General features: G+C 30.7%; 1 protein-coding gene across 29 annotated transcripts in view; it reads left to right on the forward strand.

Annotated features, from left to right (window-relative positions):
• The window catches only part of LOC139516082 (centrosomal protein of 170 kDa protein B-like), a 70,173-nt gene extending 50,709 nt beyond the window's left edge, over nucleotides 1-19,464 (forward strand). For 15 of the 29 annotated variants that reach the window (XM_071305910.1, XM_071305911.1, XM_071305915.1 and 12 more), the window contains 7 exons: nucleotides 7,284-7,392; nucleotides 10,133-11,964; nucleotides 12,395-12,418; nucleotides 13,167-13,349; nucleotides 15,538-15,623; nucleotides 16,873-17,024; nucleotides 17,368-19,464. In XM_071305910.1, the coding sequence (XP_071162011.1) occupies nucleotides 7,284-7,392; nucleotides 10,133-11,964; nucleotides 12,395-12,418; nucleotides 13,167-13,349; nucleotides 15,538-15,623; nucleotides 16,873-17,024; nucleotides 17,368-17,588 (2,607 nt within the window). In that variant the 3' untranslated portion in view covers nucleotides 17,589-19,464. The remainder of the gene's footprint in view (nucleotides 1-7,283; nucleotides 7,393-10,132; nucleotides 11,965-12,394; nucleotides 12,419-13,166; nucleotides 13,350-15,537; nucleotides 15,624-16,872; nucleotides 17,025-17,367) is intronic. The other 14 variants (XM_071305926.1, XM_071305913.1, XM_071305918.1 and 11 more) reach the window with 3 other exon arrangements.
• The last annotated feature ends 1,516 nt before the right edge of the window (nucleotides 19,465-20,980 follow it).

A 20,980-nucleotide genomic window follows, 5' to 3' on the forward strand; every position in this document is an offset into this window, starting at 1 on the left:
TTATTTTGAGATTAAAGACTTTGGATTTTCAATTTGTTTGAAACTTCCTTTATTTCTTTTGTGTAAGAGACACAAGGACACAATGTGAATTAAGTGTGGGAACTGTTGAGATATTTAGAGACAGTCAGACATATTAGTTATACTTCAGCTCACTCGATTTACCAGATTTACCGTGGATATGTTTTAGATATATATTTTATAATCTACCTTGGTATTTCCATAACAAAGAAGTAGCACACCATGTGGATTTGATACAGTGGTTAATATCTTGCAATTGTAATTTTATCTCGATGCTTTTGTGAACGAGTTTGATGAGAAAAACACTTGAATAACTTTGTTATAGGAAGTAGAGTACCAACAACTTTTAATGTAAAGATAGGTCACCTGTGAATAACAACATTATTCCTCGGGGAGTATAATACAATGTTAGGAAAGGCATCAGCAACGGTTTATAAGGTAAAATTTTAATTTTGATAACGAAAATATTCAGAAATTGAGTATTACATAACCCTTTCAGAAATGAAATTGATTTGAATTGTAATTTAAAGATATTGATTTGATTCAAAGTTAAGCCACAGTTCTATTGACGTTTTAGAGGCGTTTTCTTCAATGTTGAAAATTTAATTTAGAAAAAAAAATTATATATGGATTACTTATTTGTTATAAAATATTATGAGTAACGGTGCATGCATGTGGAATTATAGAAAAACATAAATGACAGATGTTACCGAATTGAATATTTCATGCCAGATGTTTGCCTGCAAAAACTTCAGATGCAGACAAAACAACGTGTAAACACAAAATCTGTATATTTTTCCTGGGACAGATTTGGAATTTACTTATTATGTGTATTTGGTGTCAGAATTTTGTTTTTACATACATGTATATATGTATGATGGATGACCTACAAACTAATGATTGATTGCTATAAAACATACCTACATGACAGGGGGACATTAGTCATCTCTTAAGTGTTAATTCATTATTATCACTCTGTCATTACTAGGTAATTGTTGTAATATTAGGTCTGCAGACAGGGAAATAGACTTTCTATTGATAACCTTTAACCTATTGTGACTTTAGTCTTAACTTTGAGTCTGACCTGTAAAATATTGTAATAATATAGTTTTTATTTTGACCTATAAAATATTGTGACTTTTTAGTCTTTACTTTGACCTGAAAAATATTGTGACTTTAGTCATTAACCTTGACCCTTAAATGACCCTGTAAAAAATTTGACTTTATAGTCATTACACCTTGACCTGTAAAATCTTGTGAATTTAATCTTTACCTTGACCTGTAAAAAATATGATTTATAGTCATTACACCTTGACCTATAAAATATTGTGACTTAGTCTTTACTTTGACCTGTAAAAAAATTGATTTTATAGTCATTACACCTTGACCTATAAAATATTTTGACTTGATTAGTCTATACTTTGACCTGTAAAATATTGCTGCTTTAGTCTTTACCTTGACCTGCAAATTTTTTTATTTTATAGTCTTTAAACCTTGACCTGTAAATTATTGTGATCAGTCGTAACTTAAAAATATTGTGACATTAATCTTTATATACTTTGACCGGTAAAATATTGTGACTTTAACATTTACTTTGACCTCTATAATATTGTGACTTTAGATGATTTTACAGTCATCACAGGGACCTGAAGACATGTAGGTATTAATGTTTTCTGGTGTCATATCTTAAGTTTTGTTCACATTGGTGTTTTTTTCTTACTTAATGATTCAAAAATAGGTTTGTTTTGGAATTTTAGGAAAGGTATATGATAGAAGACTTTAAAAGGAGTAGGTTCCGTAAGACCCCTTTTTGGCCCCAAAATATAGCAGTTTTATAAAATTGTTAAAATGTAAACTTTTAGTTATTTATTGGATAGAAGAATGCTTCTGCTACACAAACATGGGCTGTTTTTGACAAAATAATGCATATATATTGGGTACTAGCACCATAAAGTCGTGATAAATTACTGAAATCTTCACAATTCCAGCATTTTAGTTAAATTTTAGACAGTTTCCGTGTAAAACGAAAGTGGCCGCATTCGTGTTCATCCAAAATATTGAAATGGAAGTTGTATTTGATGATAATACATAACATATATAAAGATTGATGATGAACACGGATGCGGCCACTTTCGTTTTTGACAAAAACCATTTGAAAAGTGACATTTTTTCGCATATTTGGTAGATTGTTCATATTTGAGCTTGAATCGGATGGTTTTAAATGACTAAATAAGTTAAAATCTTTCACATAAATTCATTGAATCATATGAAATAGATGCTAAAGTAATTAAAAAGTGGTCAAAATCTTTCGTCAGATGAAACTGAGATTTTGGGCCAAAATCGGTCCTTACCGGACCTACTCCTTTGTCCAATTTCCTATGTCATTTATGTCAACTGACCTACGGTCAACAACTGTAACTCATTCGTAAAAAACAACTTCAGATTAGTCTATAACTGTAGTCCCCTTGGCCCAAAATATAATCTGTTTTAAGTTTAATCTGTTTTAAAATGCATTTAAGTAGTAAACATTTCAGTATACTTTAACCTTTCTTTGTATGTTAAGAAGAAAACACAGATAACCGAATTGATTTCTATACAAATACCATTGCCTAACCTGTGATAGTCATTATGTTTTCCTGTCTGTGTGTATGTCCATATGTCAGTCCTTTATACCATATTAGCTTACAATGAGACCCCCCCTTAAAGTTTTGGATAAAGATGCTTGTGGTTGCATCAACTTGGAACTTTGTACACATCTGCATCATGGAGTGAACTGTTGCCAAATTAAGGTTTTGACCTAGATCTCACAATTCGCAGAATATGGCTGGTGGACACATATTCTTGCTAAGAGTATTTTTGTATAAGTATTTGGGTAAGTGTCATATCTTTCCAATGATATAATCCGAACATTGATATGGACTTAGTCTTTTCTAATTTCTTTCTGTTATTGGATTGCTGTCTCATTGATTAATACCTGTTCATGTTAAACAATGTAGGTCACACATAACCTAAATAATAAATGTAGTACTATTGGTAAAAGTTGAATTTTAATTTGTTAGTTTATGCTGAATATGCTTTCTTACATGTACTAATGTAATTATTCAATATTTGGTTCAAAAGATTAATCTAATAAATCTATAACTGTTTTCTTTAAGCTCTTCAAAAGTTCTAAACCCATCAAATGAAATATTACCATAAATTAAGTAATCACCTTTTTATTTGAATTTGACAGATGAGATTATAATTAATATTTATCAAGGTATTAATCAATTGTTTACCTGTACATTGGGTATGCAGGGAACATTAAATACCTGGACATAAAACTTTGATCGTTTTACATTTTTCAACCACTAAAGATCCTAATCTAGCTAAAAACAAACTGGTAAAATAAATAACACAGATTTATTTGTATTTTCCACATTTTTGGCACACCTGGATGTGTTTTTTATTATTAGATAAATAGATGTATAATTATATGATCTACCTGACAGGTAAATTTCGCTAATTAATATCATGGTTGAGTGATTAGTTTTGACAGACAACAGTTTATACATGTCGTGACTACGAGTAGTGATCTTTTAAACCCATATTGACATACCAAACATACTGTAAACCTTTAACATGTACAGTTCTTGAGAGAGGGAATATTATTTTGTGCTTAACTATGGATAATAATATAGTGCTGGAATCTTTTTTCCGTGGAGGTAGAAATTTTCAGGTGAGTTTTGTTGCAATATTGATGTTTTTTAATTATGGATAGTGGTTGGTGCATGTATTGATCTGTTCTCGGCCTATAATTTCAATGGTGTATTTAAATTGAAATGTACACTTGTATTACACACTATAGAAATATAATATTTTTTTGCCTTGGGTTATTGCTTACAGTCACGGAGACATAAAGTCTTTAAAAATAATAAACCACAAATTAAAAAGAGTTGAAAAAAGAAGTTTATATTGTGATTAATACCTTTTAAGCTATGTTTTGAAGGAAAATTAAAAATTACTTGACACACTTAACAGTTTGGTTAAGGTCCTTAATATGAATGTTATATAGCAATGTTCATTTTGTTAATGTGTGACTGTTGATTAAATGAAGTAAACATCCTTGTGACAGCAACCCAATAATACAAGTTGATCCGTTCAATTTTAAGAGGTACATTATGTATGCATCTTGAAAACTAGAAAAGTTTGCTTAGTTCTATCACAATTTAAAATTTGGATATGAGCAGAGCACTGCCACTTGAAAAATGGATTTTTTAACAACAAATCATATACAAACCCCCTATGAAGATTTGTAAAAATTCTTTTAAATAGGATTCTAAAACATGATGTGGTTTCAGGGTCACACCTCAAGGTGTCACTCAGTGTATCGATAGTTGGTAGTTCCTGATATACTTTGATTTGAAAAAGGTTGAATATTATTCTATGTAATGCTGTATGGGATTTGCTCATTGTTGAAGGTGGTATAAAGACCTGGTTGTTAAAACCTCTATGTCATTTGGTCTCTGTTGGAGAGTTGTCTCATTGACATTCATACTGAGCATGCATACCACATCTTAGTATATAGTATATATAGGATGTACTTTTATAAATCTAGAAATATGTTAAGCTTTTTATTTCTTCTTTTGATTCAAAAACATACATTTGTTTTGGTACTCATTAATTGTCGGATTACATATTTTTCACCTATTAATGATACTACCTTGGGAGTTTAGCCAAAACATGATCATAAACAAGCAACAATTATTAATAGATAGAAAGTGAATGGCTCATTAAAAAATTTCCAGGATGTTAAAATGATAGGTCTTGTTTAGATTATGTGACTCATGTTTTACTTCAGTTGAAAAAAGGTGATAGGTGGAAGAAAATAAAATAGCTGTTGCATAACATCTCTATGAATAATTTCTTTTTCCTAGTGCCTTGAATGATGAATTAATGATTGTATTTTTCTTTGGGTTTATTATGGCATAAATCAGTCATGTGCTAACCAATTATTTTGTGAATTGTAAATTCTGTATTTATTGGATCAAGAGCTTTTTAAAAAAAATGTTATGATTAAAGAGAAATTGTTAGGGATTTAAAGTAACGAAATCAATACGGCTTAACCTATCAATGTATTGACTGACCTTACAAAATTTAGTTTCTTTCCTGATTTTCAAGTTTTTATTTCTTATTTTAATTGCTGTTGGGTGTTTGATCTACTAAAGTTGTTGCAAAGCTTGATTCAAATGACTTCATTTGAAATCAACCTTACTTTTTACAAGATAAGTTTTACTTTTAACACCCTTTATCTATAGTAACCTTAAAAACATTAAAAGAATTGAACTACTGTTAGGAGAAAATGGGTTAACATGTGCATGGTTATGGTTGTAATCGTTGAAGCTGTCTGTAAAGTGATCATGAACGAAGGGAACTGAAAACTGCATATAAAATAAGATATTCAGATGGTTGTTCTGGTTGGTGTAGCTGTTGGTCAATTTAAACTTCTTGTGACCCCAGTTTAGTGAGGTTTGAGAAAAAGAATATCTGTTTCAACTTTCAAGGATCATCATTTATTTTGATCAGTCTCAGGAATGAGGAATTTGGTTGTTACTGACTCATTCTTTGATTAGGCTTGATATAAACACCAGCAATTTGTCAATAAATAATAGAGCCAAAGCATTGTCACTTTGATAACCTGTGATGTATAAACCTCAGTAGAGACGTAGGAATAAACCTGATATGTTTCTTTCTTCTTGTACTTTGTAATGAATTCCTATCAGCTGTGTTATGATTCGAAATCAACATTTCTACATTAGAATGTACGAGGGAATATATTTCATATGTATCACATGGTAAGACCTTTTGTACCATGTAATATACATCTTTATAATTAGTATCAGCTGGGATAGAAAGGTTGAATGACATGTGATGAATTAAAACTTGTTCTGAGGCAAGATTAAGTGGCAAGGAAAATACCATTAGAGGGATAATATTATATGGACGATAAAATCATGTCCATTTACGCTTTAATTTCGTCAAGTTTGATCTAATTCATGTAACTCAGTTTAACGAAAGGAAAATTTAATGTTATGTAGACAAGTTTGAAGAGATATGACATTATATTGAACCTTACACTACTGGAAATAGCTCAAGTTCTAAGTGTGGTAAATTTTAGTTGGAGATGCTACTCACCGTCCAAAATTGATGATTATTTTAAACATAAGGACATTATTTTTACTTCCTTGAATTAGTAGGATTATATAAAACTGAATCATTTAGTAATTAGGAGTGTATAAAACAGTTTTGAGTGGTTCAAGTAGATGTTTTTCAGCATTAATACTATTTGGATTTATTCATTGTTGAATATTTGTGAATTCTGACCAAAGGTAAACTAATAAATGAACTTTTTATTTTGCTAAATACGTATACTGTACATGCAATAAGTTAATGAAAAAGATGATGTTATCAAAGTTATGATTTTTATATGAAAAAATGTCATGTCCACAAAAACTCTCGCATATTTTTGTATTGTTAAGTAGTGTGACATATTTATTTGATATTTTTTATAGACTATGACAAATCCACATTGTAAATACACTTTACAATTTCAAGTGTTCTATTTGAAATTGATGTAGGGAGAATTAAGTCAAGCATTATAAATCCATAAGTTTCATTGTTAACGGTTTTAAATTTTTGTGAAATACCAATAATTCTGTTGTGTGATAGATCCTTTTCACAGGTATCCAAAGCTAATATCAACAACATGGGATATTCTGTTGACATTTATTATTAGTTGTCATACAGCTGTTTTTTTAGTTTGTTCAATGAAAAGGTACATTTTTCTACTGGTGTATGGATTTAAATTTTTCTAAGACTTATTAAGAGACATGGTAGGTGAGAAGTTTCTCAGGATTTGGTAAAAATCTTTCAAGATGCTGAATCAAAGTATATAGTTTCTATGTCTATTAAGGATTCCTTTATTCTCATGAGTACCAATTTTAATGGATTGAAAAACACTTGCATTTTTCGTAGATATTTTATTTCGTGGTTTAGTTACCGTAATTTTTGCAGATAAAGTATTGTGAAATTTGTAATTCGTTGAACATTGAATTTGCGAGTCACCTGTAACCACAAAAACAATGAAAATTGGTATCCAACAAATAATAATGAATCCACAGTATATCAATACAGGTATAAGAATTTTAATAAATATATGGACCAAAGAAGATAATATTTTTCCTATAAGTGAGTACTGATGATAACATTTTTTACTTGTTTTTCAGGATGACATGAAATCCCGGGAGCATTCAAAGTGGATGTCTCAGTTGGAAGCATTGACCAGTAAATCGAAGTCACCATCAAATGATTTGGCTAGTCCACGATCTAATCCTGGTAAGATCTAATGAAAATCTTTTTAAAAAGAATCAAATACAAATCTAAAATACAAACAAACAGTGATCATAATTATTCATATAATTATACATGAAAATTCTTAAGAAAAACAAAAACAGTTGTAGTTATTTTAATGATTGTTGTCAAAACAGTTTAGCTGAAAAGCTAGATTACATACCTTAGTCTTAATTTCGAAGGATAAGCTACAAATCCATCATAAAAACACAGTCAGGATATCTTTTGGTTTTATGTCTTGTGTAACTTTGTCTCATTGACTAAAATCCAAAATCTTATATATGTAAAAACACATTTAGTAGTAAGGGGCACCAGAAATTATAAAAAAAAACCCACACATTTGAAAGAATTCGATTCACAAAGTAGGGGCCAATTGTCTTCTCTTGTTAATGATTCAGCATTTACAATCAAAAGTACATAAGACATAATGTCCTGCAGTGGTTCATCTATAGACCATATATCAAATGAAAACATAGCTAAACCTTAAAGAAATATTTTAATGTCAGGTTTATAAATTTTCCATCATGTGACTAAATAATGTAGAACATAGGTATTTCTTTAAACTTTTTACTTCTCAAAAACTATCCTATTTTCCATTTACCAAAATATTTTAATCAAAGTTTTGAGGAAAATAAACTCATCATTGATACCAGGATTAAAATTTCAGATATATACGCCAGACATGCTTTTCGTCTACAAAGACTCATCAGTGACGCTCAAATAAAAAAAAAGGCCAAACATAGTAGGAAGTTGAAGAGCACTGATTGTTTTACAAGATAACCCATATTCATGTATTCAGTGGTGTCTTCATTTTCATTTAAAATTCTGTTTCTCAGGTTATGAAATAGACAACCATTGTTAAACATGTTTTTTAATCTTTCACCTTCTATTTAAGTTTTAATTTATTCTTGATATAAAGATAAAAATTGTAAATATGTTACTTGATAGTACATAATATTGCCATAAATGTTTTCTTTACATTTCTTGTTTGTTGGTTGTAGGTCATATCATTAACATTTACCCCATATCTCTGTTTATGTGTTCATATTTGTTAAACACAGTGTGCAAGGTTGTACACTTAAGGGGTTGACATGAAAAATGGGTTGACAGTGTCAGACCATCTATTCAACCAAAATTTTCAACTTTCACAGCTTTATTTCCCTAAAGTTTAATTTCGTAGAAAACAGGTACATATCCTGAATTGTACATCTATCACCTTCCTACATGCCAATTTCCAACTAATGTTTTGAGACTTGCAAACACAACCGTTTAGAAGACAACTATTTCTTAAACTAACCTCTGGTTTTCTGGAAATCTTAAATAAGCATACTGTATTAGATCTCCTCAAATTTTAATTCAAACTCATGAACAAAGAATTATTTTATATTGGCACTAAATAAAGTATCTTTTTTGCAAATTAGTTGTTTAAGTCATAGCAGATCCAGTGGGTGGGGTTCCAGGGATTAAAAATCGCCCCCCCCCCCCCCCACACCTTGTTATTGAAGAACAATGCTTTTAAAATGATGACATATGGTTGGAATCCCCCCTTTTTTTACGATCAATGCTTTTGAATGGGGATATATATGTATGGCTGGATCAGCCCCTTAATTGCTTGTCTGTCTGAAAAAAATCTATAAGTTGCTGTAACAGGAAAATTGAACTACAAGAATTTATCTAACTTTGGCCTAAAAAAAAGTGTGGGTAGTTTATATTGTCTTATTATAATAATTTTACCAAAAGTCACATTTCTTTATCAAATTATCCTGATTATTAAATAACAAACAAAAATACCTCAAAACATATCATAACAGAAAATTTGGCTGAAATCTGGTACAAAATTTATATAACCCTTCCATCTACAGTTCAGAAAGATTTTTTTTAGCACAACACAAATATAATATCTTTATAACATATCTTACATTTGTCTTAATAAACATCAAACATTCCTGTGTACAATGGTTGATACAGAGAGGTTTTGTTGTTGCTTCACAGAAATGGGTAATATGCCCAACAGTAACAAGAACCTGTCATGTATTTGACAAGCTATATTTAAAGATAATTATACTTAAAAAATCTTAAAAGGTTTAAATAAATAATTAGGTAAATTTATAGTTATATTATGCTGACTTGCATATTTTAAGGAGATTTTGAAACCTGGCACAGTGTTTGGTTTGATCATTAGATGATATTAAAGTTTTTAAGTAATAACAATTTAAGTTAAAGGATATAAATTCAAAAACAGAAAATAATATAATGTTTTGACTTGTTAGAAAAAGAAACAGTTCAGGTTGCATTATACAATTGACATGTACAATTGACATTGCATGTATAACTTATCAAACAGGTCTACAAATTTTCCTATAAAACAAACTGGTTATTTTCAATACCTATTTAAATGTGTGTAGATATTTAAAAAAAACTCAAACACACCCCAAAAAATAAAATTATCTTGAAAGAATGTTGCTTGTTGTAACATCTAATAAATATTCATGTATATGTCATGTAATTGTCTGTATAAAAAAAATCATAGTTCCAAAGTCTATGAATGTATTCTATGAAAGATTGAGTCAATACATGAATACATTAATGTACTTTTTAACACTGTGCACTTGTGCAAGCAGATGTTTCATTAAGTCAATGGCATAGATGTCAGACAAAACAAAATTTATAGGCAAAACATTTTTTCTACCTCCTAATGTTTCTATTTAAACTTATTTAATTTCAGATGAAATGCAAGGCACCAGAAAACCACCATCTGGATCTAAAAAGAGGCCAGGAACTGGCAGAAAATTACCAAGACTTCCAAATGATAAAGGAAGTCCATCAGGAAGTGAAACTAGCTCCAGGATGAGTGAACGTAGCTCTAAATTAAGTGAATGTACAAATAGTCCACGATGTCCGTCAACTCCAAATGAGTCGAAAATGAAAGTGACAATTTCTGACAAAGTTGTAAATAGATATGATGACACAGATACAGAAACAGTATCTAAAACAAAATTTGAGACAGATTCGGAAAGTAACTTTACAAGGATAGAATCTGATATTGAAAAAACTCCGCAAAGTTCAAGGTCATCAGGGGCTAGTATTGATACAGATATTTTATTGCAGGACACGGCAGATGTTGTAGCTGCCGTAGGAAATAAGAAATCCATGAAACCTTCCTCTAAATCCTTACAAAATGGACATGATTTTTCTTACATGAATGGCAAAAGTCTAACAAATGGCAAAAGTCACATGAATGGGGATTATCATGATTCTGAAAGCATGGTAGCTTATATAAATGGTGACGAAGAATTTGACAAGCCGTCTGATTATGGAAGTCCAAGGGAAAACTTGGCAAAAAGTACTAAAACAAAAACTACCCCTAATAAGAAACCACTTACAAGAGTGTACTCAACTAGTTCTGCCCAAAGACTTCAAAAGTTCAAGGAGAGTAATTTAAAACGGACTATGAGCACTGGAGATCAATCTGCTGTTTCGGATGTTTTAAGTGAAAGTGACACTTCTACTGCCGATTTATCATTGGATCTTTCTACCTTTGAGGAAAACAATACAGAGATAAATAGGAAAGGTTCCAAAGGTAAAGGAACTATTTCTATGACCAGGCCAAATCGCGCATTCCAATTACGCCGTCAGAGAGCAGACGGTGATGTGCCAACTACTCCAGGTTCTGATATTTCTGACAGCTCATTTACAAGTGTATCAAAACCACCATCTAGAAATGCAAGAACCCCTACAACAACTTCTTCCAGGACTTCTAAAACCCCTACTAGTATGAGGGGCTTAGGCTCAAGGACTCCTACAGGTGTATCAAGTAACTCTTCACTAAGCTTTTCAAAATCTGTGGGGTCTCGTCAAAGCTGGCATGGATCATCGTCAAGGACAGATCTGACTGTAACTGGTGTTTCAAAGGGACGTTCTGGGAAAGTATCTGATCATAGTGATGCTAGTTTAGGTGCTCAAATTCAACGTAAGGGTGAAGACAATGCTCGTACTTCAAATTTAGCACGGACAGAAACTGGTAGACATAGTTTGAAACTAAATAAATCCCTTAGTACTTTAGACAATTCTTCTTCAGATGTTAGGAAATCAGATTTAAAATCATTCAAAAATAGATTAAAAACAACTCAGTCATATGGATTAAGTGTTTCTGGAGTAGGGAATAAAAGTCAATCTCAAACACAAAGTGCGAGTGCAACAAGGTCTGCCGAAGAAGCAGCATGGAAACGAAGAAAGGAATATGATCCTCGTAGAGCAGTTGCTGAAGCTAAAACTAAATCTAAGGAAAAAACAAGTACTAATACATCATCTTCATTAACTTCTTTGAAAAGGATGACTCGGTCATCATCCTTCACAAACTCTTCCGAACTTGGACGAAATCGTAAAGACAAAAATGACTCTCTTTCTAGTGTGGAAGGAACTGACACGTTTGATGACAGTAGTATAGCCTCCTCTCATAGAGGATTTATTCCTTATTCAGGAAGATCTCAGTCTAGTCACCTCTATAAAACCTCGTCAGAAGATGATGAGTTAAGTCTCGTAGCAAAATCGGGTCAGGTTAGTATTTTTTATTTGATAATCGTTAGTATGTTTTTTATGTACTGTGTGATGAAAGAATCTCATTTGTCTTTTTTGCTTCCATTCTTGCACATGAAAATAAAATCATACCAGTAAAATATACAAAACTGAAACAGGTAATTGGTTAAAATTCATGTTTCACATATTATATGTTTGACGCCACAGTGAAGTTTATGTTGGAAGTTAAGCAAGGAAGATAATTTATAAGCCATTATAAGTAATTACAATAATTGTGGCTATAATTTGATAAATATTTGGCAAATTGAAAATTTATTGGTGTCAAAAATCAGATCTGTTTAGCTGAAACACAATTGATACCAGACATATTAGAACTTTAGTCAATGACTCAGTCTATTGAGACCAGACAAGTAGAATAATAAGTTACATAATTTATCTTATAATTTTTTAGTCCCAGGATGCATCATGTTCTGAGGTATGCATGATATATAACATTCTTGTGCATATTGTGATTCTTATAATGCATGACAAATAGGAAACATACAGTGAAGATTGCATGAAATTTTAGATGAAATTAGGTTCCAAGTTTTGTTTTGTTTTTCTCAAGTTTTATAAAAAGTTTTAAATTATTTAAATAATTTGGTCCTTTTAGTTTTTGGGGTTGATAAATTAGTCAATGGAAAACAAATTTCAAGTTTTTTATTATTCTGAAAAGGCTAACGCAATCTGTTGACATGGTTAACTGGTAGCTGCAGACTTGTAGCTCTTGAAGCTGTGCTGTTTTTTCTAATATTTTGGAACATAAGTATTGATATGAAAAACATGGGGTTTAAATTTAAATGTTAAATTTTTAGTTTAGTTTAGATTTTTACAGCTTTCTTTCAATGAAGAATTCTGATCAGAACAATCATGATTGTTTTCACATACAGTACATGGCAAGAATGTAAAAAAGGGGGCTATTTACTGAAATAAGCTTGATCAAGGTTCAATGAAGAATTCTTATGTAATATGGTCTTAACAAAAATTCAAGTACAAGTACAAGGTCCACAATGTATGGTAGCTTTCTTGCACTTCACTTTTCATTTTTTTTCAGTTTAGTTTATTGTTATTTTGGTATTAATTTTGTGCTCTAGCTATAGGTGTATATTTTTGTTGCAGATTTCTTTTTCATGCATATATGTTTCATTGTATTATTTTCTGCACCACTGAATTCTTATTTTTAGGATTTAAGTCGGTGTTTACTTGGTAGTAAACCACATTTGTCAGCATTCACTCCGCCACCTCCTAAACTTGCTTCTCCTTTACCACGACCTCGTTCTCTTTACAACAAACGCCATTCTGTCACGGGAGATACGACAGAGTTTTCCGATATCATCAGACAATATCATAATAACGTGTTATCACAGGTTTGTTGCTTCCGTGTCGCTGATATCATTGTGGTGGGAGTAACTGCATGCTCGGCTATATAATTGCTGATGGCTACATGAATAATGTTTCATTGCTAAAAATAACCATGTCATGTATCTTAATTAACATATAATTAACTTTGTAAAGAAGTAATCTTTTATAAGCTGACTAAAAAATCTGTTACAATTTTATTTTTAAAGGAAATAAAGCCATGTTCTTTTCTAATTGATGAGCTAAGAAAAGCGGTTAACATTTTTTGACTTAACGGAAAATTCTCTGTAACAGATCTTAGCACTAAATTTTTATGCATAATATATTTAAATGACATGGTTAAACAGAATTCTACAACCTTACAATATTTTCTTGCATTAACCAGATTTATTTTGGGTTTCAATATAAGCTGTTTAAAATAGATGGTCACTGAAATCAAAATTGACATTGAAGGGTCTGTGTTAACATTTCATCCAGTATTCCAGAATTCTCAAGAATCTTTTTTCCTGGTTTCCTAGTTCTCAATATTATTTCTATTGCAATATAGCCAAATTGTGTCAGTCCTTTGCAAAATTTTGGTGGTCAAAAATGGACCACCACTTTTCGAGAACTCTGGTATTCTTTTTTTTAATTAGCCTTTATTGATATTCAACTACATTTGAATATTTACAAGAAAATATGGATAAGGTGGGAAGAACTTCAGCTATGATTTGTCTAAATGCTAAATGTTTTGTCTGTTACTGTTTTGTTTTTTGTAGCAATCAGATTTTGTTACATTTTCAATTAATCAGGAGAACATAACTACATTTTAAAGCATTTTTTTTCTAATCGGGAGATATAAGAAAAATGAAAGGCTAACTGCTTTTATTGCATGGTACATGGTATGTAAAAAAAAAAGCCAAAAGGAAATCTAAAATATTCTTATTTTATTTTAAGGAATCTTAGTTGAAGACTCAAAATTTCTATCTAAAACTTAAACATAATGTGTAAACCTTCCTATTTCCATATATCATTTTTACATCAAAGATCATTGATGATTGCCAATTATTATATATAAAACAAGAAGCCTGGGGCAAGATGTATGTCTTTATTATCTTATTATATAATAAATATATACTATATCCAGAGAAGGTGAAAGGAGGCCTGCATGCTTTAATGTATTGACCTATGTTAATATTAAAATTCTGGCAAATTATCTGATAAATCTAACAAATTTATACCTTGAAGTTATATACATGTAATAATACTTACATGACTTATATTTGTACCTGATAGTAATATGTGACGATTATAATATTTACATAACATTAATAAGAATGAATGGTGTATATTGAACGCATGCATAACTTTGTTTACAAAATCTTTTTTAATTATAATGAGGTCATTGCCTTCTTTGTAACGAAGGTTGACCTTTTAGGTGTTCAAGTACTGTTTTCGTTAATGATATAGGTCATTGGCATTGTTACAGCATTTCTTTCTATTTTGGTTATCAATGTACTTTCACCGAAAAAATAGGCTAAATGCTTCTACTTTTCATTGGGAGGGAATAAAGATTCAGTTGTAAAACACATTTAAAAGATGATTCGGGGTATAACATGATGTATTTGAGACAACAACAGAAAAAACTATGAAAACACTTCCTCTATCTATCCCTTACTGCCAAAGGTTGGTATGATACAATCGAAAGGACAGCAAATTAGTCTACCAGTTATATTATTCATGTTATCTACATTTTGTGGTGTCTTAGGACTTTAGTTTCATCCATGTTACAAAATAAAAATGTGAAAGATGTATGGGTGTTGAGAGAATGCATTTAATCATATGAGAAATAGCAGATGGGAGGTATACATCTATCAGTGAGACAGCTACCCTAATGAATGGAATGTAAAAAATGTGTCCTATTCCTAAAAATAATTATCAATTATTAAATGATCAGATTTGTAGGTTATTATTTACTTCATTTCAATCTATTATGCAGCTAACAGTTTTAAAATGTATAAAGTTTTGTAATCATGTTTTAGAAATGCACATAGTTAATATAAGGCACAGTAGATTAGGAAAAAATAATGCAAAGTTGCATGCACTATCAAATGTGCACTATAAATACCATGTATGTACATTTTTTGTCATTTAAATTGACCGACAGCTATTGTATCTGTTGACATATTATTCATTTGTTATGTTTATCTATTTCAGTCATATGACAACATTTTAGTATCCTCTATATACCAGCTGTCACATAAACTCAAGTCAAAGACCAATCATGTAGTCCATAGATTGAGGTTAGTAGACACAAATATCATCTCAGCTGCTGTACAATGGATACTTATGGAAAAGTATCATTTCTTAAAGAAACCTTGCTATTTTTTAATAAAGATTCTTTACAACAAGTGTACTTGAAAATAATGAAGTCACAGTTGAGATATAGGAAAAAAAAAAGATGTGGTATGAGTGCAAATGAGACAAATACCCACCAGAGGCCAAATGACATTGATGCAAGCAACGAAAGGTCACCGAACGGCCATCAACAAAGAGCAAAACACATTGTGTATAATAATCTATGAAAGGTCTATCCAAGACAAAATGTAAAACAATTCAAACGAAAAAAAAAACAAACTGGAAAACATTATAGAAATAGAGTTTATAAAAAAGAAGATGTGGTATGATTGCCAATGAGACAACTATCCACAAAAGACCAAAATGACACAGACATTAACAACTATAGGTCACTGTACGGCCTTCAACAATGAGCAAAGCCAATACCGCATAGTCAGCTATAATAAGACAATGTAAAACAATTCAAACGAGAAAACTAACGGCCTTATTTATGTAAAAAATGAACGAAAAACAAATATGTAACACATAAACAAACGACAACCACTGAGGCTCCTGACTTAGGACAGGCGCATATATAAATAATGAGTTTCCTTGTTTGCTAGGTAGACCATGAAATTAAAATTATGTTGGTCTACAACATACTGAAAGAGTAACAATACTATTAACTAAGTAACCAAATCATGGGAATGTAATAATAGGTTGACTGGAAACCTGTTGTTTCTCTTCAATTACAATAGCTAAAATAATCATGGTTCACCTATAGCCAACTAGTGAAGTTAAATGTTATGCTTGAAGAACACATTGAAGTTGTTTAGTTGTAAATGGAAAAGAAGGGATATGGTATATTAATTAATGTGAAAAAAGTCTGACACACACATGTAGGCACATATAAGATAAATGCATCACTGCAGTTATAAAAGATTGATCTTGATTGAAGGGAGATAATCATTAACAAAATTGCTCTTGACCAAAGGGAGATAACTATTAACACCCATCACCATATATTGCAAATATGGATAATGTATTATGCATTTATATACCATATGTGACTCAGTGATAAATATGAATAAAAGATGATAGATGAAACAATGTATACATCAATCGGGACAACAAATTAATAACAATAAATGAAACTAGAGTTTTTTTTATACACATATTGACGAAAATTTTAATGATTTGTGTTTTTTGTTGCAGAGATGAAGATAGATTATTGGTTAATTCTCCTTCACCGATAGATGACATCATAGATCAATCCATGAACAGTGAAATGCCAGCTTGGAAATCAGCAAATCAAGAACTGGCAGGAATTCTTAGTAATTTACGGAAAATTGAACACCATTTACGATGTAAGATTTCAAATAAGGATTGAGAAAATCAACCATATCAATGAAAGATATCAAACCTAAGACCATTTTTATACTCCCACATTAAAAAAGTGGTAGTATACTGTTACCCTAGAATTATGCTCCTATATTATACAGTATCAAAAGAGCCATTGTGTATTGCAGTAAAGACAGCTGACATTTGAGATCTGTCATTATATTGTGAATGTAAAAAAAATATAGGTAGCATTTGTGCAATATAATCCTTAAATGTGAGATTAACATTTGAAATTTACCTTTCATCTGCAGTATTTAAAGGGATACATGAAAATCAAGTAAGAACAATTATATTTTTTTCTGATTTCAGGTTTAAATAGAGTTTTATTCCCGGGGGAAGTGAGTCCATCCGATTCTGCAATGTCAGGGAGAGAAAAACAAGAATATTTACAGGAAATAGAAAGAATAAGGGGTGAATTAGCAGGATTCCAACCTATTGCAAATAAAGAAGACACCTGGAAATTAAGACATGATGATGAATCTGTAGAATCTGATTGTGAAGAACTCGGTGGTGCAGAGGAATTCTTCTGATTTTTGTTAATTATATTTACAAGCGCTTTGTGATATTAGAAATTTTTGTAGAATTCCAACAGTGCTTTTAATGCTGCCAAATATATCTGCTGAAGTCCCAGACTTATTAAAAGTGTTGTCGTATGCTCTGTGTTGTCAGAGGTAACATTTCAAGGTCAAAGGTTATGAATGGATTCCTTTTAAAGGTCACAAGCAGTCAATCTAAATGGAATCTATCGGCCATGTTTTAATGGTTTGAGGTTTTATTCCACAATGTTTTTAAATAATATTGGATAAAAAGATGGATTATGCTGTAATATTTCTTAAGAAGCAGGAAATTGATTTCAAATACCAGGGATACTCTGTTTATTTCATATTGGTGGAAAAAGTTTTCTTGATTTCTAAACTTATCTTTGAAGAATAAAGAGGTTGTCTTTTTTTAAGGAAAAATAAAATAGTGCTACAAGGTATACCAACCCAAAAATTATTATCAAAACAGTATATTAGGAACCTAGGAAAAATCACTGTTGAAAGATAACATAATTATTTGTCCATTCAAAATAATTATAATACATTAAAACTTTAAAAACCAAGTTTTTTCTATAGAAAACCTTTTATCTGTTGTTAAGAGTGTTCAAAAGATTGTTTGTGATAATGATGAATGATATTATTTTTATGAGGATCATCCATTAAAAGCAAGGTTTTCTTTTTTAAAAGTGTACCAATATAATTTGTTATTTTAGAATCTAAAGGACTATGGGTCATTTCATTATATTTACCCAAGATGAAAATATTTTCACACCATTGGTTGAATTTCCAATGTTTAGATCCAATCACAATGTTTTTGGTGTATGTTTTTGAAAATATTACCCATGATGCATTAGATTCCAAAATGGTGAATTGCTAATGTAGAATCTGCCTTTTCTATGTTATAAACTTGAGAATTGAGTTTGAGGTTTTTTTTCGCACTTCCTCTTTTTTATCAATAAAATTGATAGATTTCAACTAAAAAGGTTACAACAATTCAAAGAAAAATGCATCATTGTAAAATTGGTGTACAAAAATTTGAAATTGAACATCATAAACATTAAAATTTCGTTCATAGGAATTATGTTGTATTCTTTTTGAAAAAGAGGAATCCAATAAAAGGGAAGTAACTTATATTTGATGGATGATCCAAAACTTCTGTGATATGATTTCTCTATTGTATGTTGTATTTTTTTACTATTAAATGGTTAAGGCAGTGCCAATACGAATTTTATTTCATTATTTAAATTTTTATTCCTTTTACAAATGAATCTTATGAAACTTTGGAGAGTAATTTAAAGAAAAGTTTGATAAGAGAAAAGTGATTAATGTTTGAAAGTCTGTATGATGGTTTTTTTTAATCTGTTTCCGTAGACAACTATAAAAACTACTAAAGTACGTTTTTCATACAAGCTTACTTTAAAGAAAAATGATTTCAGATAAATGAACTTTATAAGCAAATATCTGTAAAGCTAAGCTTATGATTGTATATTCAGTTGGCTATTGTGAAATCCAATATACTGATGTTGTAGTTAAGTCTCATACTTTCAAAATATCAATAAACCAAGGCTTGTTTGTGAATTGTAAGAATTACAGATAGGAAGACAATATCTTAAATGTTAGCAATATACCTAACCTAATCATGTAATGTTTCTAATACGAACTTACAAAATTTTATTATTACAAATCTTGTTAAGAATGTTGATAATGGTTGTTATATATTGTTGTGTGTACTTCAATATAAATGCAGAAATTAATATGGTGCCATTTAACCAACCAATACACATCACTAAGCAAATGAACAAATTTTATGTCTTTGATACAAATTATTTATGAAGATGATGATGATGATAAAAAGTAGAATATCTTATTTTTATTGAGTTATTTATTGTATTTAAGGGGTAGACCTTGGTTCAGGTAGATAACTCAATAAATCAGTTAAGCGTTTGTAAAAGTCAAGTTCATCAATGTATTTTAAGCATTTACCTGAAAAAGATTGAAAATAATCTATGTAACCTAGAAGCTTAGAATATATTTTTGAAAATGGTTGACACAATTGTACTGATGATTTAAAGAGTTATCTCCCTGAACCAAGGTCTACCTCCTTAAGTTACTCATTATAAAATACTCCTTTCCATTAAGTGTGAACAATGGACAACATTAGAGTAGCCCCCAATCCATGATGAAAGTAAAATTGAAAAAAAAGAAATAGTTCTGAGAGCTAATAGATACCAAAGTGACATTTAAACCCATAAGTCAAAAATAAACTGACTATGTCATTGCTAAAAAAGTAAAAAAAAGACCAACAGAAAAACAACAGTACACACAACAGTACACACAACAGTACACACAACACAACACACAACAGTACACACAACACAACATAGAATACTAAGAACTAAACAACCAAAAACTGGGAGTGATCTTAGGTTACTGTGAAGATCGTTTGCTATTGAAATTCCCGCTCTTTTATACCAAAAAATATATGCATAAATGGAACATGTGTTCATACTCCATTGGACACCATGCCAAAATTGCACCATCACATTTTGATTTTCAGAGAGAAAAAAATCATCAAAGATACTATTTATATAATCAATATCTGTGAACCCCAAAATCTGAGTGCAAACCCTTATTTGGCATATTTAGGAACAAAAAATTCCATCATAATGAAAATAAGGGCTAGTTTCAAATTGATTTGATCATAATATCATTTGTAAGCTACCTTATATCTAAACTTTAAGTTTAACTTGTGATGGTATGTATGAGGGGGGATAGGAGGGGTCCTGATCCCGAAATCCTGGAATTAAAAAACGAATTCCCGAGGTCTCAAATTTAAATAAAGTAAATCCTGATGTCCCGAAATCCGAAAAAAACCATTCCCGGATCCTGAAAGGGTCAATCCCTAAATCCCGAGCTTAAAAACACCCAATCCCGGAGTCCCGATAAAGGTCCTATCCCCCCTCATGTATAAACTGACTGAGGGACATACGGTCTGGAAAACATAATTCCCCTAGGCTACCACTACTTTTGGAGATGTACAGGAACAAGGGGGTTATATTTAGAGACTATTTATTATTCAATTTTTTTTCTATACATTAAAACTGATGGGAGATGTTTAAAAAGAGAAAAAGCAAATCACAGGAAAGACTGAAAACCTCAAGACACAACCTAAAAATAACAGAAAGATTATCAAATCCAGGAATGACAGAAACTTAAGATTGGTATATATTAAGATTGATATACTTGAAACCCCAGCAGAAAAAGGAGTGTGACTCAGTTGTCTTGAAAGGTAATAAGTTCATGATCTTCTAATAGAACCTGTTATGCTACTAATGCACAGAAACTAGAGGCTCTTAAGAGCCTGTGTTGCTCACCTTGGTCTA

Source organism: Mytilus edulis, chromosome 3 (assembly GCF_963676685.1).
Source record: "Mytilus edulis chromosome 3, xbMytEdul2.2, whole genome shotgun sequence".
NCBI classification, from domain to species: domain Eukaryota; kingdom Metazoa; phylum Mollusca; class Bivalvia; order Mytilida; family Mytilidae; genus Mytilus; species Mytilus edulis.